This window comes from Telopea speciosissima, chromosome 3 (assembly GCF_018873765.1).
Source record: "Telopea speciosissima isolate NSW1024214 ecotype Mountain lineage chromosome 3, Tspe_v1, whole genome shotgun sequence".
Lineage (NCBI taxonomy): Eukaryota > Viridiplantae > Streptophyta > Magnoliopsida > Proteales > Proteaceae > Telopea > Telopea speciosissima.
In genome coordinates this window covers 2,066,076-2,092,536 of record NC_057918.1, presented here as the reverse complement: position 1 = coordinate 2,092,536, position 26,461 = coordinate 2,066,076, and the positions used below count along the sequence as shown (strand labels likewise).

Sequence of the window (26,461 nt, the reverse complement as noted above, 5' to 3'; positions counted from 1 at the left end):
TTTATTGATTATTAATATTTATGGGATGCGAACGAAACTCGAATCGATTAATTTTTGCTGCACATTCAAGTATGGGATGAATCCCTCTTACTATGTGATGGACTAGAGATGAATTTCTCCGTCCCTATTGTGATAATTAATTTTATGGGACGCAATAGGGAAGGAGAAACCCTAATAGGGATGCACTAGAGTTCCCATGGGCGACCATGGGAAACCCTAAAATTTAATGGGGCACCCATGGGACACCATGGGATAACCCAGGGCGTGCAAAACCCTAATTTTCAATTAATTGGTTTTCCTAGGGAACCATGGTTTTATCCCTGGACCGTTGTTTGACCAACAGTGTGGTATCAGAGCCACCTTTCCCACCCATGAATATTGAATAATTAATGGATTAATATGATTGTTATGAGTGGGATGCAAGTTGCACATGGGTGGTTAAAATTATGGTTGTTGTAACAACCTTCCCATGTGCACATGGGTAGTTACAAGGTTGTTAGTGTAACAACCTACCCATGTGATGATGGATTTGGTTGTTATTTATTTATTCCAATTATTGAAGCATGCATCTATGTGGGGTGTGATTATTAATTTTTGTTTAAAATTTTGTAATCATGGTTTATATGTGGGGGGGGGGGACGCACGCTGCCAAGCCACTGCGCATCCCCTCCCTCCTTGACCCTGCCCTTGTGCGCATCTCCCTTGCGAGCTGCTGCTTGCGGGCAGCAAGCCTACAAGCTGCTGTCCGTGGGCAGTAGTAGCCTATGGGCAGTAGGCCTACGGGCTTGCCCATGGGCTGCTGCCCATGGGCCTTGGGTCCTTGGGCTGCGCAGGGAGTGCCTGCAGCCTGCGCATGTGGGCTGCATGCACCTCCCATTGAATCCCCTCCAGTTTTAATTAAAAATAATAATAAAAAAAGGAATTTTTCAAAACAGAATTTTTCTTTTGTTTTGTTTTTGGAGGATGAAGATGGGTGAAAGGATTCCTCCCTCCACCCACTTGCAATTAAAATGTGATTTTGATTTATGGGCTTGGATGCATGTTATCACATGTGATGTGGTGGTTCAATAATTGAAGGAATCCATGTAATTTTTTATTAGTTTACTTGCTTTAATGCCCATGCATGAAATTATATTATGATGTGATTATGGGAATGACATTCTAATAAATGGATGGATTGTTTATGTATGTGATAAATGGGGTTATGGGTGGATGTGATGCTTCTCTCTCTTTCTCTCTCTCCCCCTATCTTTTTTATAAACAAATGTACTCCAACCCATGGGCAGCCCAAATGGTGGGTTGATTTCTCCATGCGGGGTTTCTTTATTATTATGGAAAGATAATTATACAATGGCTGCCGTTAATTCCAACTTGTTAATACTCATTAGCGAATACAAACTTAACGATACAAACTATGTCGATTGGTACCGGAGCATTAAGTTGCTCCGATCTGTGAAGGACCGTATACGCTTCTAGATGAACAAATTCCTCCTCAACCCGACCCAAATGATTTTGAGGCAAATGAAGAGATGCAGGATTTCGTTATGAGGGATTCCAAGGCATCATTTTATATCCTAGGATCGTTAGAGAAATCGCTTCTGACTCGGTCAAGGATATACGTACTACGGGAGTAAGATGGATAAGCTTGTTGAATTGTTCAACAGCAATTGACACATGCCCATTCTGATGTGGTGAGTTAAATCCACAATTACAAGATGTCCTGGGGGACTCCGGTGATGGATCATGCAATGAAGTTGATCAACTGCTTTTGAAAAATTGGAATCCATGGGTACCGATTTCAGCCTGCGATACAAGACTCGATATGATCTTAGCATCACTCACCCCTGCCTATGCAACCTTTAGGATATCCTACAAGATGTCTAACAAGGAGATGGAGCTCACAGAGCTTGCTAATGCACTGGTAGAGGCTAAGGTGTCTTTGAAAAAAGATAAGGCTGAGGTCAATGCAACTGAGGCAAAGCCTTCTTCAAGTGGGAAGAAGAAGAAAAAAGAAAGTAAGGGTAAGACCCTGAAAACCAAGGGTGAAAAGTCTAGAAATAAAGGCAAAGGCAAGTGCTTCTATTGCAAGAAAGAGGGTCACTGGAAAAGGAACTGTCGTGCATACCTGGTGACTTTGAAAGACAAGAAGTCGGATGAAACAGAGGCTGCTAAAGAAGGTACATGTGATGTTCATATTCTTTATGAGTCTAATTTGTCTTTTGAACCGACCAATTGTTGGTTGGTGGATAGTGGTTCCACTGTTCACATTTACAATGATTTGCAGGGGTTCAAGGAGACAAGGAACCTAAAAAGAAATGAGGTGCATTTTCGGATGGGCACTGGGGCTGAGACCATGGCAATGACTGTGGGAACTTTTATTTTAAATTTTAGTTCTGTTAGTTTAGTTTTAAAGGATTGTTATTATGTACGCTCTTTCAAGAGGAAGATAATTTCAGTTTCAAAACTTGTTTTGGATGGATATGGTTTCTCCTTTAATTCTAAGTTAATTATTCATTTTAATAATTCCTTTGTGGCATCTGGATATATGCAAAGTGGTTTGTATTTTCTAGATTCCCCTATTAGAATGAATGTTGTTTCAAATGTTGATTTGAAAAGGAAAACAACTCCAGTGAACTCAACATACCTGTGGCATCTGAGATTAGGTCACATTAAAGTGGACCGAATCAGTAGATTAGTAAGGGATGGGCCCTTAGAGAGTCTGAGGGTGGAACCATTCCCCACATGTGAGTCATGCCTTCAGGGAAAAATGACCAAGAAACCCTTTAGCAATAAAAGTGCTAGAGCCACAGATCTGTTGGAGTTGATACACACTGACGTGTGTGGACCCATAAACATACAAGCGAGGTATGTATATGAGTACTTTATCACATTCACCGATGATTACTCTAGATATGGTTACATATACTTGATGTTTAGGAAATCAGAAGCCTTTGATAAATTCAAAGAATTTCAAGCCAAGGTCGAAAGATAGCTCGATAAACGCATCAAGTCCTTACGATCAGATCATGGAGGGTAGTATCTATCGGATGAATTTAAAGATTATCTCATATCACAAGGGATAGTTAGTCAACAAACTAATCCTGGTACACCACAAAAAAATGGTGTATCCGAACGACGCAATCGGACCCTATTGGATATGGTTCGGACGATGCTCACGTATAGCGAGCTGCCTCTTTCTTTCTGGGGGTACGCTTTAGAGACGGCGATATATATCTTGAATAGGGTTCCATCTAAGTCTGTAGCTAAGACACCCTTTGAGTTGTGAAAAGGGCAAAAACCCAGTATTCAACACCTTAGGTAATGGGGTTGCATAGCACATGTGCGAAAGCAACAGACAGATAAGTTGGAATCCAGGACTTCAAGATTTTATTTCTTAGGCTACCCCAAAGGCACGATTGGATATTATTTCTATGATCCGGTTGACCAAAAGGTCATTGTAAGTAAACATGTCACATTTCTAGAGGAAGAAATGATGACCCGAGGTCCGAACCAAGAGTCATTAAGGAGCTATCGATAGCCTGAAAATGTCACTTCCTGAAGTGAGACTCGTAGACACTCGATTTTTGTCACCCCTAATTGGCGATGATGACAACGGGACATGGACGATGGACGATGCACCCCCCCTCTTTTCAGACCCAAAGATACCTGGCCCATAGGACCAAGAACCATGCCGAGCACAAAATGGCCCATTTTAGGCCCAAAAACAAGGAAAAATGGCATCAAGCGCCACGCGCCGTGGACTATTCCCACGGCACCGTGGACACCTTCCCACGACACTGTGGGGAGGTGTACCGGATTTCCACGGTGCCATGAGGGGGTGTGACATCAGCCTGCTAACGTCACCCACGGCGCCGTGGAGGACTTTTCGGCAAGGAGAGAGAAAAGGTCCCTCCCTATAAATAGGAGGGTCCCCTCCCACATTTTCCAAGGAATTTTGGGTAGAGAGACCCTTCCCAAGTGATTCCTAGCATCTTTTCCCCCTTTTCACCCTCATTTCTCCTCCTTCTCTCATGAGTGTGTGAGTATGTGAGTTTCCCCAGGGTGGACGGATCCTTCGATTGTCCCTCCGAGTATAGAGCGCTTTGGCTCCTTAGCTTTGGTATCCCATCCGTGCACGGATAACCATCGAAACTCCTTGTTACGAGCGTTATTCTCGTCTGCGTTTACTCTTTTCCAAATCACTCAAAAGAGCCAGTTATTCGCCGAGAAAGAAGCAACGTCACCATTCGTCCATCTCCCTGAGCCAGGGGCATACAACCATATAGGTATAATTATTACATTTTTGTCGATCCAATGTAGTCCTTTCATATTTTACCGCTTTAGTCTGCACTTTTCACATATATAATGTAGTTTATTGTACTTTAGTTTAATTCATAGCACCTGAATGTAGTTCATAATATCCCCCATCCCCGTAATAAGAGAGAAACAACATTCGTCCTTACGTAGCATCTAACACGAGAGACCGAAGCTTCCGGGCGAGGTGGGTGCCTAACACCTTCCCACACTCATAACTTGACCCCTTACCCGAACCTTTGGTTGGACCATATGGAGTCACGTGGCCGATTCCGCTCACCACGGGTAGGGCTACACTTAATGGGTCCTAGGCCCTAACCCTAGGTGGCGACTTCTCATTAGGTTAACATATTTTAATGCATGATCCCAATCCCCTATTTATCATATATTGACAATGTTATCCACATCCATACACACACACATGTATCTCCCAAAACCCTATGTCACCAAGACACCAGAAAGAAGGGCTGAGGAAACCTTCGTCCCGGAGGACCGCGATACTTACAGAGACCAATTGACATTCCAGCTGAAATACCAACACCTGAAGAACCTCGACGCAATGGGAGGACTATTAGACCACCCACCAGGCTTACTCTTCTAATCGAAGAGGAAATAGTGGAAGAGTTCCACATGGTATTAGTTGAATCGGATGATGATCCGATGACATACTCTGAGGCTCTAAAGGATGTTGATGCCACTAGGTGGCTAGAGGCAATGCGCTCTGAAATCGATTCAATGCATTCCAACAAGGTCTGGACTCTAGTCGATCCACCACTTGGCGTCAAGCCAATCGGATGTAAATGGATCTTCAAGAGGAAGAAGGGCGCAGATGAAAAGGTCGAGAGATTCAAAGCGAGACTGATGGCAAAGGGCTATACCCAGAAAGAGGGTATAGACTATGAGGAAACCTTTTCACCAGTGGCGATGATGAAATCCATCAGGATTTTATTGGCTATCGCCGCACACTTCATGAAATCTGGCAGATGGATGTGCAGACTGCATTCCTGAATGGGTTCCTACAAGAGAAAATCTACATGGAACAGCCAGAGGAGTTCTCTTCCTTGGAGGAAGAAAGAAAGGTGTGCAAAATGCAGAAGTCCATTTATGGGCTGAAGCAGGCTTCTAGGAGCTGGAACATCAGGTTTGATCAATTAATCAATCAAATCGTTTGGTTTTGATCAAAATATGGATGAACCATGCGTTTACAAGAAGATCAGTGGGAGGGCAGTATGTTTTTTTATTTTATACGTAGATGACATATTGCTGATTGGTAACGATGTAGGTTTTCTGTCATTAGTAAAACAGTGGTTATCCACAACGTTTTCAATAAAAGACCTTAGTGAAGCTAGCTATATCTTTGGGATCAAACTCGTGAGAGATCGCCAGAAAAAGATGCTAGGCTTGTCACAGGCTATCTATATAAACAAAGTCCTGGCCAGATTTAGTATGGAGAACTCTAAGAGGGGAAGTGTTCCCTTCAGACATGGAGTCAGTCTTTCCAAATCTCAATGTCCTCAGTCTCAGACAGACATTGAAGAGATGAAGAGGATTCCCTATGCCTCAGTAGTAGGGAGTCTTATGTATGCTATGTTGTGTACGAGGCCGAACATTTGCTATGCAGTAGATATGGTAAGTCGTTATCAATCTAACCCTGGACGCAAGCATTGCAGTGCTGTCAAGAATATCCTTAAGTACCTGAGAAGGACTAAGGAATATTTCTTGGTTTTTGGATCTGATCAGTTGTCAGTATTGGGATACACAGATTCGAATTTCCAAACTGAAAAGGATGATAGAAAATCCACGTCCGGGATGGTATATCTAATGGGTGGGGGTGCCATTGTGTGGCGGAGTGAGAAACAAAATTCTACAGCCGATTCTACTGCCGAAGCAAAATACCTTGCAACTTGTGATGCAGCAAAAGGTGTTTGGCTGAGGAAATTCCTATCAGATTTGGAGGTAGTCCCTGACCTTGTCAAGGGGCCCATTTCCCTGTTATGTGACAACAGAGGGGCCATTGCACAAGCTAAGGAGCCTAGGGCTCATCAGAGGAACAAGCACGAGCAGCGGAAGTATCACCTCATTAGAGAGATTATCCAGCAGGACGACGTGAGTATCTCCAAAGTGGACACAACTGAAAATGTGTCCGATGCCATGACAAATGGCTTGTCAGCAGGAGTGTTTGAGATACACATGGAGGGCATGGGTTTAAAATGTATGAGGAATTGGCTTTCATGTACAATTGGGAGATTGTTGGACAAGTGTGTGTCCATCAAACCCAGTTTGGTCCGGTTCAACCTGGTTCACATTTGTATTGAATATTTATACATTTTATTTTGATATTGTCACATGCGATATAAACTTTTTGAGCATTATGTGTCCCTAAGTTTTACTTAAAATGATGGTCACGACTAGGGTTTGGGCTGGGCACCCTTATCATATGGTCGTCGTATTGGGTATGTCTAGACATGTGATGTCAGGGTACGAATACGAGTGCTCACATGTTTGATGTGTGCATTGGCGAAGAATCTACTTTGTCGATTCCCTCATGTATTACTGCCAGATGTAGGAAGGGATAGACATGTGTCAATGACACCCTATGCCTGAGGAAACCCTGTCACTACAAAGTGTGATCGCATTCTTTGGTTCATCAATGACTGAGACTCAAGCGAGCCAAAGCCGATGTTCTGGGAATGCGTGAACACTTTGTGAGTGAAGGAGTTATCCAACCTGGCAACCACTGCCCGATTGGGGAACACCAAGATAGAGATTGTTTGTGCATGGTCGGATCAGAATCTAGATCCAGTGCCGTTTTGGAAATGGTTTTGCAAAAAATCTATTTTACATAAAATGATACATTATAAATAGTTATTTAAATAAAGTGTTTAATCAAGTTTTACGGGACCCGATCAGATGCACAGACTCTCTTATATGGACATGTACTATGAATTGGGGTTTGACAGTATATGTGTACATGCCCTAGATTCCATAATGATGGTGTTGATTAGTGGGGCGGTTGTATATGATCAATAGTTATCATATAGGGAGTTATTTGAAATTTGCTATTTTAATTAGTACTTTATTTAATTAATGGATATGGTGCTAATTGTAATTATCCATTAAATATTAAATAAAGTAATTAATTAATACTTTCTCTATTAGATTCTGCTTCTTCACCTGTGGAGTACTCTGAGTTTAAACAGAACTGTCAGACTGAGAAAGAGAGAGTCTGACTCTCACTAGGGCTTTATTAAATCTATCTAGGATTTAATTAAACCCTATTATTATAAATAAGGGACCAAAACGCAGAAGGGAGAAGAAGCTCTCCACGTTTTTGGCAGACACTCTCTCTCCTACATTTTAGGTCTCTCTCTCTCCCTCTTGTGATCTCTCTTCTTCTTCTTGCTTCTCTCATCTGTGTTTGAGAGTTAGGGTTTGAGAAACCCTAGATCTATGCTGAAGAGTTCGAGAGCATCTGAGATTGGCTTGAAGAACCTTGGTAGCACCATTGGAGGTTCAGATCTGTTTGCTTGGAGCACTCACTAGAAGAAAAACCACTGTCTATTGGAGGAGCAACACTTGAGGCTCACCAGGTTAGCAGTTCTTTATTAATTCCTTCAGTTTATTGATTATTAATATTTATGGGATGCGTACGAAACTCGAATTGATTAATTTCCATTACGCATTCGAGTATGAGATGGATCCCTCTTGCCATGTAATGGACTAGAGATGAATTTCTCCGTCCCTATTGTGATAATTAATTTTATGGGACGTAATAGGGAAGGAGAAACCCTAATAGGGATGCACCAGAGTTCCCATAGGCGACCATGGAAAACCCTAAAATTTAATGGGGCACCATGGGACACCATGGGATAACCCAGGGCATGCAAAACCCTAATTTTCAGTTAATTGGTTTCCCTAGGGAACCATGGTTTTATCCCTGGACCATTGTTTGACCAGCAATTCCTTCATTGATAGTTGTTTGGGAAAACTTCTAACCATGCATTGAGAAAAATCCCAGAGAGGTTTTATATAGAAAGGAAAATTAAAGCTAAATAAAAAGTAATTAAGTGGCTAAATGGGCAGGTAGTTAGGGTGGATTCTCTAATCCCATTTGTATGTTCCTAGCTTATTTCGTCCCCTAACACACAAGGGGTATTAAAAATTAAGTATATTAATTACGATCCAACTTTGAAAATTTTAATGGATAAATCATGATCAGGGTATATGTATAATTAAGTAATTAAAATGCACAAGCTTCAAAAGCAATCTCCCGTCAGGTGATGTGTAGTTGGTCATGATGCACTCTGCTAGAACAGACTATATGGAGCACAGGTTCTGTGGTTGCAAGTTATGGATGATCGCAGGTGTGACGTAGCAAGAAAAAGAGGTCATTAATGTAATTTTACCCTATCAAAGGTATTTTGGTCCAAAAGTTTCCATAAAACACATCCTGTTTGTGACTAACGGGAAAAACTAACGACTTGGATTGACTTATCAATTAATATGAAAGGTAGGGAGGTAAGTATAAATAGTGCATATAGATGGATGCATTAGCAATAAGCCCATACCTCAGGGGTGTATTCATAAATTTCCCTCTTTTTTATTGTACAAAAGAACATAGAAATAATAAATCAATGAATGAGAAAGAGAAATTGCAATCTCTACTTGGCATTTTCATCCTCCCCCTCTCTCACAGTCTCACTCTGACTTCTCTTGTATATTATTGTATGTAAAATTCTGATGCAACGACTTGAGAAGAACAACGATGAATAATTTTCTTCTTCTATTTTTGTTAGTAATAGAGATTTGAGTGCCTTTTTGCGATGGGTTCAGATTCAATTCCTTGCTTGGGTTGTTATTTTTCCATCTGTAGGAACAAGGGACCAGAGTCATAAAATAGCTTTTCAGGATTATGCAAGGTAGATGGCAGGGCACCATTAACAAATGATTCAACGATTTGTGGTTGCAGTGGTCGCAAAGCGACGAAGAAGAAGAATGAAGAATGAAGAATGAAGAAAGGAAAATTGTGCATTATGGGGGTTTGGTTTATTTTAGTTAGCCAAACCGGTTGGGTGGGTGTAATTCGGTTTTGGTTCTCTCCCTTAACCCGTTTTAAAATTCAAATTTGAATTTAATGTTAAAACTACCATTGAATTGCCATTATGCCACGTGGCGAGCTCTGCGCAGCAGGTTGGCCGGTCAAAGCCAGGCTGTGGACGAGCCGAATCCTAATAGTAACTTATAATGGCGTTACTGGCGGTTACTACCTGCATGAAAAATGCACCAGTAAGCAACCAAAGTAACGTTCATTAGAATGAGCTGTGGTCATGGCGTTATACCCATTTGTTTAGAAGTTCCAAGGACTGAGAAAACTAAACTTAATTGGTCATTAAGATTGAGTAATTGAAATATGCCTTAAATTTTGGGAGACAACCAAATATTTATTGTCCAATGCAACAGATATGGTACGCTCTTCAAGAGAGACAACTCAAGATCTGATGATAGATAGCCAATATATAGTAGAGACCATTTACATGCTACCAAGGAAATCATAGAGATTTCAGATCCTTTGTTTATTATAATGGCGTTAAGGATGGTCACGCTTGTAGCTTTGTTAGCAACTTCTTCAATCATTCTAAGTTACAATGGAGTTTACGGAGGAGGAACTACCCTCACCATGGAAGAAGAAGATGTTGAGTTGGAGAGACAACTCAAACGTATGAACAAGCCTGCAGTCAAGAGTATCAAGGTATGTATATATAGATCACTCACTACTATTCCTTCTCTTGATTTATAGATGATGAAATGTTTCATTATTTTTATTATTATTGAAAACATACATTGAATGATCAATGGAAGATGATTTGTTAATTTATACAGACAGATAATGGCGAAACATATGATTGTGTTGATTTCTACAAACAACCAGCCTTCGACAACCCATTACTCGAGAACCACATACCCGAGGTATTCTTGATCTGTGTCATGATCACATTCAACTTATGTGTCTTTTTTTTTTCAATCACATACTTGACGAGAGGACTTAACATGATATGATTGGATCAAAATTGCAGATGAGTTCTTCGGTTCAAAGAGAGACTCCTAAAGAAGCTTTTTCTGGAGCAGAACAGCCGGATCTCCGACTCGATGGAGGGGGTTGCCCATTAGGAACAGTTCCAATTAGGAGGACAACAAAAGAAGATCTAATAAGGTGGAAATCCTACTCAAAATCTTCTGGAAATTTTCACCAATTCTTAAATGTGGCCCCTGGTACCAAAGTAAGTCTCCCCTAAACTCTCCCTCGACCCACAAAAACAATAAGGGAAAATTTCACGAACCACCCTGTAAGTATACAATATATCACGGACATGCCAAACCTTGTCAAAATATCAACCTTCCCCATGACATTAAGCACAGTTAGCACTCAAAGTTTAAATGTTCATTTTACCCCTTAGTTATTTAAATAAAAAATAGATAAATTACATCTAAGGTGCCTTAAGTTTGGAAAAGTAACATTTGAGGTATCCTAACTTTGAAAAATGACGTTGTAGGTGCCTTATTAAGGTTAGTCCTACTCCAAACTCCAACCACCACCACCGCCGTTTTGGTTTTCTAAAACAGAGTCATTGAACGAAGGATTTGAAACCCTAAAATTTCAGACTTGTTTTACTGTTTGGAACTCCTGAACTCTTTTTCCTCTTAATCTTCACTCCTCTACAACGAAAAAAAGCTTCGTTGCATCATTGAAGAAGAAGGAACTTGGACAATTGTTGATTTACCAATTGATATCTTACATGACAATCACCAATTTTCATTCCCTATATACATAAGAAGGCCATCTAGTTACATTATTGAAGATATGCCTAATGGATATTCGAGGGTATGGATTGATATGTGCTTAATTTATTTGGCTTTTTAAATGGCATTTCTTCTTAGTTTCAAGTTGATGATTTAATGGAACCATTTCAACACAGGTTAAATGGGTAGAACATGTAGAGATAGAGAATAAACCAGTTCATCAGGTTTTCAATCAATATGTAACTAGTGGAATGGCATTTGGGGCACAACGCTGGCTAACAGTTTTACAAATGCAGTGTGAGAGGTTTGCAAGTCTTATGGCTAGAAAAAGTGCTTCGTTTTCCCCTAAATTTCCCACCCTCAAATCTTCACCCTAATTTCATTCGTTATCGAATCAAGCCTCGTGTGATCTACAGACACCATTCTCGCCTTCGGATCGCCATCTACGATCGAATATCTACTCATCTACATATCTCAATTTAGGGTTTGGTTGCAGCAGCGGCCTTTCACGGAGACGAGATATGGAAGCAGAGTAAAGGGGAGATTTGAGAGGAAGAAGACGATGTGTTGGAATTCAAGATCGGTTCAGTCCTTTTGGTCTGATCGAACCAGTCCGTGTTGGTTTGATAGGAGAACCCATTGTTTAATACATTAAGGGTATTATGGGAAGTTCACCTGTGGTAAGGGTAATTTCACCATTATAAAAGAATTAACAGCAACTTAACTGCACAGACCTAACAGAGTGGACTAAGTTGAAATTAAAACATAAAGTAAGGGTAGTCTGTGATATTTTTCCAAAGTTTGGGATGTCCGTGATATATTATATACTTACAGGGGGCCGTCCGTGAAATTAACCCAAATAATAACAAATAGGGTAAATTACAGATCACCCCCTGATTTTTGAAAAAACTCGAATTACCCCCTGGTTTAGACCACAAAATGACAAATTAGTCCCTACCGTTAGTTTTATGCTATTAAGTGATGATGTCAGCCAGTTAAATAAATTTAAATCCCTAAACTACCCTTGATCAGTGTTGATCTACGATTTTACCCTTGAAACTAAAAACCCCAAATTCCATCATCTTCCTCACACTGGCAACTCAATCTCAGGTTTTCACCGGATAGAGAAGAAAGAGAAGAAATTACAAGATGCATCCTCCAACTCCACCGCCGTCTCCGCCCTCAAAAACTCCATTCCTAGATGCAAAAAATAAGAATCGATATAGGGTTTTAAAATTGCAGTTAGAAACCTACAAATCACGGTTATCGGAGTGCCCACCTGCTCTACAACTCCCGACAAAGGGAAAAACTCATATGGCGACCAGTATGCCGACGAAGGATACCGGAAAAAATAACTGCTATCGCTGTAATCTGAAAACCCTTGCGGGTTATAAGGGTTTCAAAAAAAAAAAATGCCATTGTTCTCAGCCAACAATGGGGAGATTGTGTCTGATCTCATGCTACTACCCAATTCCCAGAGACTGTGTCTGATTTAATTTTTCTTAAGCTTTCTGTTTCCCTTCTCTGTTTTTTTTTTTCTTTTTCGTTGTTGGAGTAAACACTCAAGAGTCAAAACCTGTTTTTTTTATGTTCTTCTGCCTCATCAGTTGTTTTTTGTTCACTTAGATTATGCATTTGGTATATCTATACCTATCCATCAACACTCTCACTCTGCGGGGGGCGAGGGGGTGGTTGAGGCCTGTACATGTAGTTCATCGTTCTCGAGAACAAATTCACAACGTGAACATCTCTGTTACTTCCTCTCTCCACAAATTGTGCTTGTGCTTGTATATTTCAGGGAGTCGCCGGAAGTCTCTTTCCTTACATTTTTTTCCCACTTCAATTTTTTCTATATATGCTTTAAATTTCTCTATGTTTTATTTCCTGTTTTTGTTTCTAATTTCCTCCACGGATCCAGCTATTAAAAATCTTATCTTTTGCAAAAGTTATGTGGAATTCCCACTAAACCCAACCTTCTTGCTTTCATCTTAGGGTTTCACGAATCACTTCGCCCCTTCTCCGTCCATTCCATCAAGTTTTAAACTTGCATCCTACAGAGATTTTTTTATTTTATTTTAAAGAACCGCCATTATAGATGGCGGAAAGCTTTGATTTTAACCCAAAAGAAGCTGTCCATTTAGGTTGAAGATGAAGGAAGGGTAGTATTGAAAATTTAATTCTAATGTTATAGTACAAGGATAAAATAGTCCTTTCACACCAATAAGTAATAGTAGACTAACACCATTACTGTAGAGGGGCTGATTTGAGTTTTTTTCAAAAACCAGGGGGTGATCTATAATTTACCCTAATAAATAACAATAGGGTTAAAGATTCACACACTATCCATGTGTGGATTATTTCACAAGCAAAATTGCATACATGAAAGGTTATAAAAATTGGTATTAACACACTTCATTCAGTATGAAGGTTTTGCACTGAAAGATGAAAACTTGAAGTACCATGGAGGTTCAACGTGCATGAGTATACATAATCCCCCAGTCTCCACTAATCAATACAGTGGAGCTTTTATGTGGGTTCAAGGTGGACAAGACCAAGTACAAGTTGGATGGCATGTCAGTTCTATCTCTATACCCTTGTTTGTTTATCTTTTGTTTCTACACTTTTAAGACAATAAATAAATGATTTCAAACATTTTTATTTGAGTTACAATTATTTGGCAATCTCTAGCATCTAAACTGACGAAAATAAATTTTGTGATCATCAGGTGAATCCTAGGTTATATGGTGATAACAAGACCCATTTTTTTGGATATTGGACTGTAAGTCAAGCGAAGTTCTATTGCCAATTTGCCTCAGCATTCATTCTATTTTATTTTTTTTTTTGGGGAGGGTGGGGGGGCGGAGGGAGGGGGTTATCGTATATATATATATATAATATTATTTCTTAATATATATGTATATATTTCAATGAAACAGGCAGATGACTCTCAAAGGACTGGCTGCTTCAATGTTATATGCAATGGTTTTATCCAAGTTAACAGAGAAATACCCATTGGTGCACCTTTTACCAAAACTTCTACCTATGGTGGTGAAATATGTGAAGAGGCAACCTATCTTTTCCAGGTGAGAGAAAGTTCGTTTATTATTATTATTATTATTATTTATTATAATGGTTATTAAATTTTCTCTAATTAATTGGTGAATGAATTATGGGTCGGTAACTAACTTTATATTTCTTAATTTGTTGCATTTTCTTAAATAGGATCATAACAGTGGAAATTGGTGGGTATCAATTGGACAAAATATGAGTAATGTTGGGTATTGGCCAAGAGAATTATTCAATACTATAAAAGAATCCGCTCCTGTGGTTGGTTGGAGAGGGGAGGTTTATGCTCTCCAAGGTGAAAAAACTCCACCAATGGGGACGGGACGGTACAGATATAAAAGTTCATTTTATCGTTATCCAGATGCCAGAACTACTGCGTTTTTCAGAGCAGTCCGAGTTGTCGGAGAAGATAACATTGGAAGAGGTCCCAATGATAAGAGTCTTCAACTCGTCAGAGATGGTAAAAATTGCTATCAAGTGCACGATTTTCCCTACATGGATGACTATTATAGGCATACTTTCTTCTATGGGGGTTCAGGTTGCTAATGATCCATCATTAATAATACTATTGTGACTAGACATATCCATGTTAATCACAATTTCTCAACTTCTAATAAAGTTTAATTACCGAGTAAACTCTCTTTCATAATTTCTGTATTCTCTCTCTCTCTCTCTCTCTCTCTCTCTCTCTCTCATGATTTCTATTTAAATAAAGAATACATATCCTATATTTTTTTAGAGAGGAATATACGGACAAAATTTGGCTGTTGCCTGAGTTGCGGCAATGTTCCTGCTGCCCTAATCATAAACGTGCACTTGGAATCAGGAAGGATGTATTTGGAAAATATTAAAGGGAAATTTTTAGGTACCTTCCCTCAGTTTTAGGAAATTTTGTGTGCCCCCTTGGGGTTCTTTCAAGATTAACACATGCCCCCATTCCGTTAGTTTAGGTAGGACTAACATCGTTAAAAACAAGGGATGAAAGTGACAAAATTACCCTTGCAAAAGAAAAAAAAAGGGAAGATGAGTTGCAAGCTCTCATGTCCTTTGAAAACTTATTAATTGTTCAATCTAAATTAATAGATCTAAGCAACAACACCTGTTTTCCTTGTTGCAATGCTGTAAAAGATGAAAGGAGCTCACCCAGATTAGAACGCCTTCATTGTTTAAATGTTTCCACACCAGTGATCCATGCCAGGGCGGCGGAGAATGATGTAAGTAATATGTATGAGGTTCATCAAATTGACTACACTAAGAGTATGCAATAAGCACCATGATCCTCCTGTTGGTGTCAATTACATTAAGGATTATTGCAAAGTTGAGGCACTGGTACCATAATCTGTAACAGTAGATCCACCGGCTCCTCCACCTACTACTCTCGATTATCATAGCTCTTCATATGACTGCAAACTGGTTCATCTTCTCGTGGATATGCTACCTTCCACATTCCAATATGGGCCGATTGATCCTATCTCCCAATTATTCATTGGTGGGTTTTGTCTTCTCTGGAGCCCTCCCCAACTATGTCATCAGTGTGAAAAGAATGGAACCTTTTGTGTCTGCTACGACGATGAAACTATATTTTGTTCCATTCCAAAAGTTAGATGGAATCCGGATAAAGGTAACTACTGATGAAAACTCTTAGATCCCTGTTATGTGCCTAATGGGGCCCACTTTAGTGTATGGGCACTTAATTAGGCCAGCCTAGTATGAGATAGGTTAAAGGGCTTGATTTAACGTGTTCCATCAATTTTGGAATTTTTGGCATATCAATCAAGTACTTAGCAATCCCTTTTTGGCCCTGATAATCAATAATAACTTCGTTGGAGCTCCTTTTAAGTCCTAAGGTTATATTAGGATCCTTTTAAATATTTAGGATATAATTTAACACCTTATGACTTTATAAATATACGTTTAGGCCTATAAGAATGCCTAACAAAAACCTCAAGTCTTTTAATTTATTTATTTTCTTCATCTCTTTTCTTTTCTTTTCCTTCTTATCCCATCTCTTTGTTCTCTTTTATTTTCCTTTGTATTACTTGTCTTGTTAGCCCATAGGAGGGCCTATAAACTAGTCCACCTTTATTTCATTCCTTGTTGGGCTATAATAGTCTATATTGAGTTCATGGTTTTATTTCATTAGAACAACCCTTTATTTACTATTTTAATTAATGACATAACCAGTCCCTTGATCCATTACATTAGTCTATAATCATGTGATAAATTTCATTTGTACATGTTAAGTTCCATTTCGGTTTGATTTACTTAACTAGTCCAATATAATCATGATATATTCCATTTAACATTTTAAGTCATAAAGAATCCTTCCAGTCCATTTCCATTACATCTCAATTAGTCATACTAATCATAAATGGAGCCCATAGTCCTTAACAATACATTAGCCAAGATGTAAAGCCCAAAACAGCATGATCTTTATGAGCCCGTTTGCATGATTCAAGAACTCAAAATAGTACCGTAATTACTATGTAGATCCACAATTAGCAGACTATAAAACTATAAATATTATTATGCATTTCTAAAAGAATCTTGGTATACCTAACACCATACTATATGATCCCCCCCCAAAGCAACACAATGCAAGTTATAGGACCCATAACAATAGCATAGACAACTAATTATTGGGGTTTACCTAAATATAAACTAGGCCCATAAAGGGGCCCATGAGATTAAACTCAGCCCCCCTTGATTTGGTACAACATGGGTGTACACGATCATCTTCTTCGTCCCTCTCTCTCTTTTATTTTTAAACAGAGGACAAAAACCACATCAGCAGCAGTGCAGCACATGTCACCTCAATATCACACACAGCACAGGGAGGGGGTTGTTTTCGGCCTCCTTGACCGAACCCTCTCTCTCTCTCTCTCTCTCTCTCTCTCCTCTCTCTCTCTCCTTGTTTTTCTCTTTCCTCTCCTGTTTTCTCTCTTCCTCTCACCCTCTCGGCTCCTCCTCTCCTCACCTATTTTCTCTCCCTCTTGTCTCACACTCTCTCTCACAGACACAGACACAGACAGTTTTCCCTTCTCTCTCCCTATTTTCTCTCCATTATCCCTTTCTTTTCTCAGATTTGAAGATTTGCAAACTCAAAAGAAAACAGAAATTAAAAAGGTAATGAAGACCTACCCCATGTAAGAAATCTATCATCTTCCAAGGTATTCACAGTTCACACAGCCATCCAACTTTTCTCCTCTTTCATCAACGTTTTCTCCTCCCCTTGGAGCTTGGGAGTTGTGAGCAAGGTGTATAAACAAAACCAGAAATGGGTATAGACTCAATCGGTTGAAGGTGAAATTCCAATTTAACCCTTGATCACCTCCCTCCTGGACCAATCCATTCACATGCATTTAATTTGACTAGGGTACCCTTCCCTACTCAAATTACAGTCCTAGCCCTACCTTAACCCATTTATTCCCATGCAACCAAGTTGACTAAGGTGAGTTTACTTTAATACCCTTTGACTCACCCTCTATTTACATGTATACCAACCTATAATCCACCCTTCAATTGGAATCTATCCTTCCAAGTGATACCCCCACTATCACATAAGACATCCACATCACCTCCTCCACTCCATGTGTCATACATGCACAATCCACCTAGGATGACACATGCCTCAATCACATTTCATGCATTTTGCTTTCCTTCTTTGCCCTTGCCTCCCATAATGACATGTGTCACCCACATCATCAGGTGGGACCCACATATATGTGACAAATAAAATATTCTCAAATTTCTTTACATAAAATGCTATTAATGGGGCTTGAACATAAGACCTCTTATATGTAGAGGTAAAATAATAAACATTGGTTAAATTCTCACAACTAAATTACTTTATTATATGTATCATCTAACACATTTTCAAAAGGAGATTTACAAATTATTTAAAGTTCATAGAAGGTTTTATAAGTAAAACTTCCTTTTGGTGAAAAACGGATTAAAACGATCAACACCCGACGATTGCAACAAACATGTCTTAAGATTTCTAAGGAAAAATCGGGGTATTACAGTCTCCCTTGATCAAGGCATTGGAGCTACTGTGGTTGCAGTAACGCGCCTCTTCATCCAAGACCTCTACCGATAGGATACAAATGCTATTGTTTCACATGCGCAGATGACTAACAGCACCAACGTATAAATGTTCCAAAATTATCCTTGTTCACGGTTAACAGTAGCAGTGTTGTCTGGTATTCTGCCGTAACCGGACAGGATCACCTGCAGGAAAAAAAAAAGAAAAAAGAAAAAAGGGAAAAGTGATCGACGAAATGACTTCTTCAAAGTTGACGTATCGATGTTCTGACGATATGGAATTGGAAAGTAAAGACAAACGGAAATTATGCAATAAAGACAAAAGTTAGTTAGTAGTGAGTTCAATTAAGTGGAGATAGTGTAGGTGGACAAAAGGCATTTGATTTAGTTATACTAATTATCTGACATAATTAATCCACATTTAGCTTTTTTTAGTGGTTTTGTAACTTGAGACTACAGAGATTGAAAATTTAAATTTAAATTTAAATAGTAGGAGAAACTTTTGTGATTATGAATTTGACAGATAATCAGATTTGTGTGTAGTGGTCAAAGTGGGAAGACAACAGAAATTAATAAATTAATTTGGTAAGCTATATAAGAATGTTATTTGGGAATGACAGGGTGAAGAAGGGAGGAGATGCGGACCCGCCAGAACCACAAAAACCAAGGCAACCCACTCACGTGTATTAGTGGAAACCGATTCACACACAATATGCTGTTATGGTTTAGTTTTCCATTGAAACTCAACTCCCTATCTACGGCAATCTAATCACGTGTATCCTTAGAAACCCCCTCACATACAATATAGAGTCCTATGCCATCTTCTCTTATATTGGAAACCGTATTCCCTAGGGTTCCCTTTCAAGCACGGTTTGTAATTCTTGTATATATGTATCCGTCTCATTGAGACTGTTTACTATGAATGAAATAATCCGGCCTTTACTGATACAGAGTTATATATATTTCAGACCCCTAGGCCAGGCCACCAAACATGAAAAAACCTGCTGATTTGTTTGGAAAGTGATAAAATAGAGATTCTATAAACTCCGATGATCTTTCCAATGATACTGAATGGGATAAATACACAAAGGTGGAGCAATTATCTCCATAATTAAATCAAAGAATCCTATTCTAATTCCTAAAATAACTCAACGGATATGTACAATGAGTCAACACCAATCTTATCTAATGAAGACAGCCCTACACTCCAATATATACAGCTGCGTTTCAATATAGACAGCTAACACTCCCCCTCAAGGTGGAGCATGAAGGTCACGAATGCCCAACTTGGACTTGAGATTTTGAAATTGAGCTCGTCCAAGGGATTTGGTGAAAAGATCCGCGAGTTGGTCGGAAGAAGGTATCTTTCTTTGTGCGAATCGAGACCCTGTTGGATTTTCTCACGAACGACATGGCGAGTCTATTTCAATATGCTTGGTGCGTTAAGTGATAAACTGGGTTGGCTGCGATATGAAGAGCGGCTTGGTTATCACAAGACAAGGGGATATGGTGTTGAGCGGGCAAACCAAGATCGCGGAATAGATAAGAGAGCCAAGTAAGTTCCCAAGTGGCAACCACCATTGCGCGATACTCACTTCAGTAGAAGAACGGGAGATAGGTTGCTTCTTTGTCTTCCAAGAAATCGGAGTGGGCCCTAGAAGAATGCAATACCCTGTAGTGGAACGTCTAGTCATAGGGCAGTGGCCCAATCTGAGTCGCGAAGCCGGATAAGCGAAGAGAATTCGAGGCGGGAAGGAAAAGACCCGACCGGAGTGCTCTTCAAGTATCTAAGGAGACGATGGGCAGCATCCAAGTGAGGTTGATGAGGCTCGTGCATAAATTGACTTAAAATATTTATAGAGTGCACAATGTCGGGCGGGTGACCGTAAGGTAAATCAAGCGGCCTACTAAGCGTCGATAAGCGGAGGGATCCTGGAGGATAGATCCGGCGAGTCGAGAGAGCTTGAGATCTTGTTCCATGGGAAAATCCGTCGAGAACCGGTAAGACCACAATCATTGAGAATGTCCAAGGTATACTTTCGTTGGCAAAGATAGAGACCCTTGGTAGAGCGGGCGACCTCAATGCCAAGAAAGTATTTAAGGGAACCAATGTCCTTAGTATGAAATGTGTGGCAAATGCTAGCTTTGACATCCTGGATGATAGCGAGAATCCGAGCGCGAATGATGATGTCGTCCCACGTATACAAGGACAAAAATGGAGGCACCATCCCGATGAAGGGTGAAGAGAGAATGATCGGCTTGGAAGCGGTGAACCCGAAGGCGACAAGGGCCGATGACAATTTGGCAAACCAATTGCGAGAGGCTTGTTTGAGGCCATACAAAGATTTCTGCAATTTACAAACGATGTTCTCCCCCTTGCGGCGATACCCAGGTGGGGGGGTCATGTAAACATCTTCGTCAAGGTCACCATGGAGAAAGGCATTATTCACGTCCAATTGGGAAATGGCCCAGCTAGAGGCAATGGCGATGGTGAGAAGGACTCGAACTCGTAACGAGCTTAGCCACAGGAGCAAATGTTTCATGGAAATCAATCCCCTCAAGTGAGTGTACCCTTTGGCCACAAGGCGAGCTTTGTATCGGTCGAGATCCATCGGCATGTCGTTTAATTTTGTACACCCATTTGGACCCAATTGCCTTTTGCGGAGGAAGGAGCGGGACCAAGGACCAAGTTTTGTTGATGTTTAACGCATTAATCTCAAGTTGCATTGCATCACGCCAAGCAGGTGCTTTATGGCTTCGATGAATGTGTGTGGTTCATAGTATCATGAAGAAGCGGTAAGAAAAAGACATATGGGGTGGTGAGAAACGATGATAACTTAAAAATGAGCAAGGGGTGAGACGTACCGTGACCCTTTGGAGGAAGAAACCTTTGCTTGGGGAAGAGATACATGGTAGTCTTTTAAATATCTTGGCGGTTTGGTGACACGAGATGGTCGTGTTAAGGAGGGAGGTGGAGGTGTAGGTGAAGGTGGAGGGGGGAGGGTGGTGTAGGAGGAGGGGTGGGGTTGTGGTTGTGTAGGGGTAGGGGGTGTCGGTGTAGAGGGTGGTGGAATGGGATTGGCGGCAAGGGTCATCAAGATCAACAGGGGGAATGGGGAAAACATATGAGGGAAGGGGTGATGGGTCTTTATATAATTGAAAAGGGAAGATGTGTTCTTGAAAAACAACATCACGGAGGCGTAAGTTGTCCTAGTGGTGAGATCATAGACCTTGTAACCCTTCGGCGTACGGGTAACCAATGAAAATGCCAGGAGGGCGCGTTGGTCAAATTTGTGTTTGATATTCGGTTGGCGACCAAAACAAAGGCAACCAAAAACCTTTAGGTGAGAAAATATTGGAATTTTGTTATAAAGAACCTCATGAGGTGTTTTCCCTTTTAGCACCGGGGTGGGAAGGCGATTAATTAGGTAACAAGCGGTGAGCACACATCCTCCAAAAATAGAGGGGTAGGTTTGCTTGAAAACGAAGAGCACGAGCTACGGTAAGGAGGTGGCGGTGCTTACGCTCAACCACGCCATACTGTTGTGGGGTGGAAACACAACTAGATTCTGTAAAACCCCAAGATGGTGAAGAAATGGAGAGGTATTCTTATTAAAAATTCCTTACCATTGTCCGAACGAATACGACAAATAGAGGTATTAAACTGTGTTTTCACCATGTTAAAAAAATACGTATTAGGGAAAAAGTTTCAGATTTGTGGTTCATTAAATAAACCCATGTAGAGCGTGAATAGTCATCGACAATAGTAAGAAAAACGTGCTCTTGAGAGAGAGGGGACATGATACGGACCCCAAATATCGACATGAATTAAAGCAAAACATCGTGTAGTGGATATCAAACTAGAAGGGAATGGTAAACGTGTTTGTTTGGCAAGTGGACAGACAGTGCTAAAATCCTTATTAGAACAAGAAATGGTAGAATCAAATTGTCTTAATTTAGAAGAAAGAGAATGGGAGGGATGACCAAGTCGCCAATGCCAGAGATCGAACGAGGATGTGGTGGTGGCAGCAGATGCAAGTGGAGGTGAGGTGTCCAAGAGGTAAAGACCACCATGGCGTCTACCCGTCGCAAAAATCGTCTTCGTCCGTGGGTCCTGAAAAAAACAAGCATCATGAGAAAAGGTAATAACACATTGGGTTTGAGAAATAAATTTGCTAACAGACAAGAGGTTATATTTGAAGGAGGGAACAAAGAGGACATCAAAAATTGAAATGTTAGGAAATAAACACGCATGTCCAATATGGGTCACAGGTGTAGTGGAACCATTAGGAAGACGGATGGAGGAAGGGGAATGACAAAGTTTAGAGGAGGAAAATAAAGTAGGTGAACAGACCATATGATCTGTAGCACCAGTAACGACAATCCAAACAAAGGAAGGAGGGAATGAAACTGTACCTGACATATTAGCAAGAGGGTGGGTATTACCAGTGGGAAGAAGAGTTAAAAGTTGCTGAATCTGTTCGGCAGAGATGGTGGGAGCAATCGCAGATGCAAGAGGTGCGTTGGTTGCTGTAAGATTGGCAGCGTGAACATTGTTGTTGCGGGGCTTAGACTTAGTACCATCTCCATTGCGAGGCGTCCAATTGGGTGGGTAGCCATGTTGCTTGAAACAGCGAGAGTCAGAATGCCCGTCCATATCGCAATAGTTGCAATGATATCGGGGACGAGAACGACCTTTGGAATCACGGCTGGTGGAGGAGTGTTGGGCAGCCAAGGCAGCTTGGTCGAGAGGAATGGGCCGAGCATCGTGAAGAGAGCGTTGGCGTTCCTCCTGCAGCAGTAAAGAATAGGCCTTGGCCATAGAGGGCAGTGGATCCATAAGGAGTATTTGACTCCGGACAGCAGAGAACGAGTCATTCAAACCTTGAAGGAAATCGATGAGAGCGTCAGTTTCAATGAAGCCATTGAGGCTTGTCATAGCGCCACAAGTGCAAGTGGGAAGAGTTCGATATGATGACAACTCGTCTCGATAGGCCTTCAAGGCTGTATAGTAAGCAGAGATCGAATCTGTTCCTTGACTGTGGTTATAGATGAAACGTCGTATCTCGAAGATACGAGGAGCATTTTGTTGAGAGAAGCGGTCACTAAGGTCGATCCAGACATCATGAGCGTTGGTGGTCCATAAAATACTGTTGGCAATAGAGGGAATTGTAGAGTGGATCAACCAAGATGTAACCATGGAGTTGCATCGACTCCAAGCAGACAAATCAGTGGAGTCATCAGCAGGTTTCTTGAGGGTGCCGTCAATGAAGCCAACCTTGTTCTTTGCTTGGAGAGCCATAGTAATGGCACGACTCCAAGTCGGAAAGTTGTCACCATTAAGAAGTTGGGTGACAAGAGGGGTGCCAGGGTGATCGCTATTATGCAAGTAATAGGGAGAAGTTGGGTCAGAGACGGAGGGGGTGGGTGGAGCCATAGAACAGTGAGAAAGAAGAAGGATCTCGTTAGGCTGATACCATGATAAAATAGAGATTCTATAAACTCCGATAATCTTTCCAATGATACGGAATGGGATAAATACACAAAGGTGGAGCAATTATCTCCATAATTAAATCAAAGAATCCTATTCTAATTCCTAAAATAACTCAACGGATATGTACAATGAGTCAACACCAATCTTATCTAATGAAGACAGCCCTACACTCCAATATATACAGCTGCGTTTCAATATAGACAGCTAACAGAAAGGAAAACAATAAATTAAATGGATATCGAAGAGTCCCAATCATAGTGCAGTTGGTGGAGTGGCCTCGGAGTAGATCCAAGTCAAGTCTAGTGAGGAGTGAGGGTATTGGGTTGCTCGAAGCTGCAAAACCACCAACCAACCAATCATCTGTGCAATGTGTTTGAAACTTGAAACAACGGATTGGGGGCAGTCATCTTAAAAAAAAGGTACAAATTAATGTCGTTCTTCACAAGCAGAGGGGCCTACCACCAAAATAGCTACCAGAAAAGAAGAAGAAGAAGAAGAAAATATGCAGTCTTTGTATTGGAGATCGAAAAAAATTACAGAGGATCTCAATCGAGCAGAGGGGATTTGCAGGTTATCGTCTGCTGTTCGTTACACACAGAGAGAGAGAGAGAGAGAGAGAGAGGAGCTCAGCCGTGGAGTTGCAGAGGGTTTCAGACTTTCAGGCGTGAGAGAAAGGTATAGCGTGAGAGAGAAAGGTTTTGCTTGAGAAAGTGGGTTTCGCGTTTTGTGTGAGAAGGGTTTTGCTTGAGAAAGTGGGTTTCGCGTTTTGGCCTTCAAAACCACTTTCAAATTATCTTGGCTAAAAATGGGTTTTTTTTTTTAAATCTTCATTCCATTATGAAGTACTCAGAAAGAGCTTTCCTATGCATTTTGAATCAATAAATTCAGATTTATGATTTGAAAGTTATTTTCAAAGATTTTAAAGTAACTATTTAAATAAATGATTTTTTATTTGACCTAGATCCGACCTGGTCCAAGCATGAGTCTGACCCGAATAAACCCTATTCGAGTAATCAGCCTCATCCAACGCCAAATGATCAAGAATCAATGTCAGATGCAGCTTTGCCAATACATATTCTACTGCGACAATCCTTCATTGGATGTTAGACAAAGCCCATCTGACGGGATTGGACTCCTCTCTTTAGAGGGCAGAATCAATGTCAGATGCAGCTTTGCCAATACATATTCTACTGCGACAATCCTTCATTGGATGTTAGACGAAGCCCATCAGACCGGATTGGACTCCTCTTTTTGGAGGGCAGAATCAATGTCAGATGCAGCTTTGCCAATACATATTCTACTGCGACAATCCTTCATTGGATGTTAGACAAAGCCCATCTGATGGGATTGGACTCCTCTCTTTGGAGGGCATTACCCAATGAGTGCCCAACGAAGCATCCAATGATTCGGCTAGCTATACAAATCTTAGTGCGTGCCCAATCAGCCATTGAGATGTGTGTTGCATAGCACAGTCTTTGGATGCCTCATTGGACACTCCGTACTCATTGGGCGATGCCCTTCAAAGAGAGGAGCTGAATCAATCCGTTGTCGATTTTTGGGAATTTTCAAAAGTTTGGACTATTTCGTGCTGAACGGTTCAAGGTATAGCTCCATTTTACCAGTTCTCATAGAGTTTCAACAATGTAATTGATAGATTTACTCAAAAAAAAACACTCACCTCAGATTTGATTCTGTGCTTTATTTTATGCATGTGGGTTGGGTCTGTCTTTTTTTTTTAAACCCAAGCCTCACCTCAAAGTTATTTCTACCTATTCCAAGCCCAGCCCAAACTAATATTCTAAATTGGCATTAATTGCATGTAACTCGGACTCAATAAGCCCGATGTCACAACCCTAATCTAGCCCAGCCCAGCCCTTTAATTTTTCGAAAAAGCAAGGTTTTTTTGAGCATGATTTGTGCCCCTTTAAAAAAAACCAAACATAATAGGCCATACAAGATACAATAAGGGGAAAAGAACGTTGCATGGCGTACACTAGCACCTTCTTGTTTCTATCTTTTTCCTCTTATAAAATGGCATATCTGCCCTTTATTGTGGGATGATAGAGATACGTACAAAAATTTTATAGCATGCACGACATAGCTAGATAGGGAATGAACTCAATCTCATACAATAATTAGAATCAACAAATTATCAATCCATATGGCAAAATTAAGCTAGAGTGTAGGATGAATTTTTATCCTCTCCTGTTATAGCACGGTACTGTAACGTATCGTGCGACAGCTGCATAGACCATGTGCACTATGTGGGGCCTGCTGTGCCACATGGTTGTAGTATCACCGACGATGTGTTACAAACACCGTCTTTAACGAGGAGACGATAACGATTCATGTAGGCCTTCTCCAAGATTTGGGGAACTAAGGGCAGCTATGTTGGTTTTTTTGCCGTTGGAGCTATAAGGCATGTGCTAATTCTGCCCTTGACCCTCAATTGAAATCGGGGTAGCTATGGTTTTTAATTTGAGAGCTGTAGAATGCAACAATCAAAAAAAAACTGTAATCAAAATCTGAGTTTTCTAATTCTTACCAAAAAAAAAAAATCCAATTTTCCAATTAATATAATTGATAAACACAGTAATGTCACATCACAATCAAGTCAATGCCATATCACTCATACAAGGATGAGCCATTCAATCTAAATGACATGTCACACCCAAATATTATTTCCCACTTTGAGATTCCTCTATTGTTATAATTTGTCTTTACATACAGCTGCATAACAAACTC

General features: G+C 40.5%; 3 protein-coding genes across 3 annotated transcripts; 2 read left to right on the top strand and 1 right to left on the bottom strand.

The window, feature by feature from the left end:
• Positions 1-9,865: 9,865 nt before the first annotated feature.
• LOC122653878 lies at positions 9,866-10,607 on the top strand. The gene is made up of 3 exons (XM_043847835.1): positions 9,866-10,063; positions 10,195-10,281; positions 10,389-10,607. Exons 1-3 carry the CDS (start codon positions 9,896-9,898, stop codon positions 10,605-10,607), a joined length of 474 nt encoding a protein of 157 aa, XP_043703770.1. The 5' UTR covers positions 9,866-9,895.
• A 2,982-nt stretch (positions 10,608-13,589) lies between these two features.
• On the top strand, positions 13,590-14,724 carry LOC122653874. The gene is made up of 4 exons (XM_043847831.1): positions 13,590-13,685; positions 13,838-13,891; positions 14,049-14,195; positions 14,335-14,724. The coding sequence occupies exons 1-4, from the start codon at positions 13,590-13,592 to the stop codon at positions 14,722-14,724; spliced, it is 687 nt and encodes a 228-aa protein (XP_043703766.1).
• Positions 14,725-18,342: 3,618 nt separating this feature from the next.
• LOC122653872 lies at positions 18,343-23,659 on the bottom strand. The gene is made up of 3 exons (XM_043847827.1): positions 22,577-23,659; positions 22,127-22,336; positions 18,343-18,408 (listed from the first exon to the last, which is right to left on the bottom strand). The coding sequence occupies exons 1-3, from the start codon at positions 23,657-23,659 to the stop codon at positions 18,343-18,345; spliced, it is 1,359 nt and encodes a 452-aa protein (XP_043703762.1).
• Between the last annotated feature and the right edge of the window lie 2,802 nt (positions 23,660-26,461).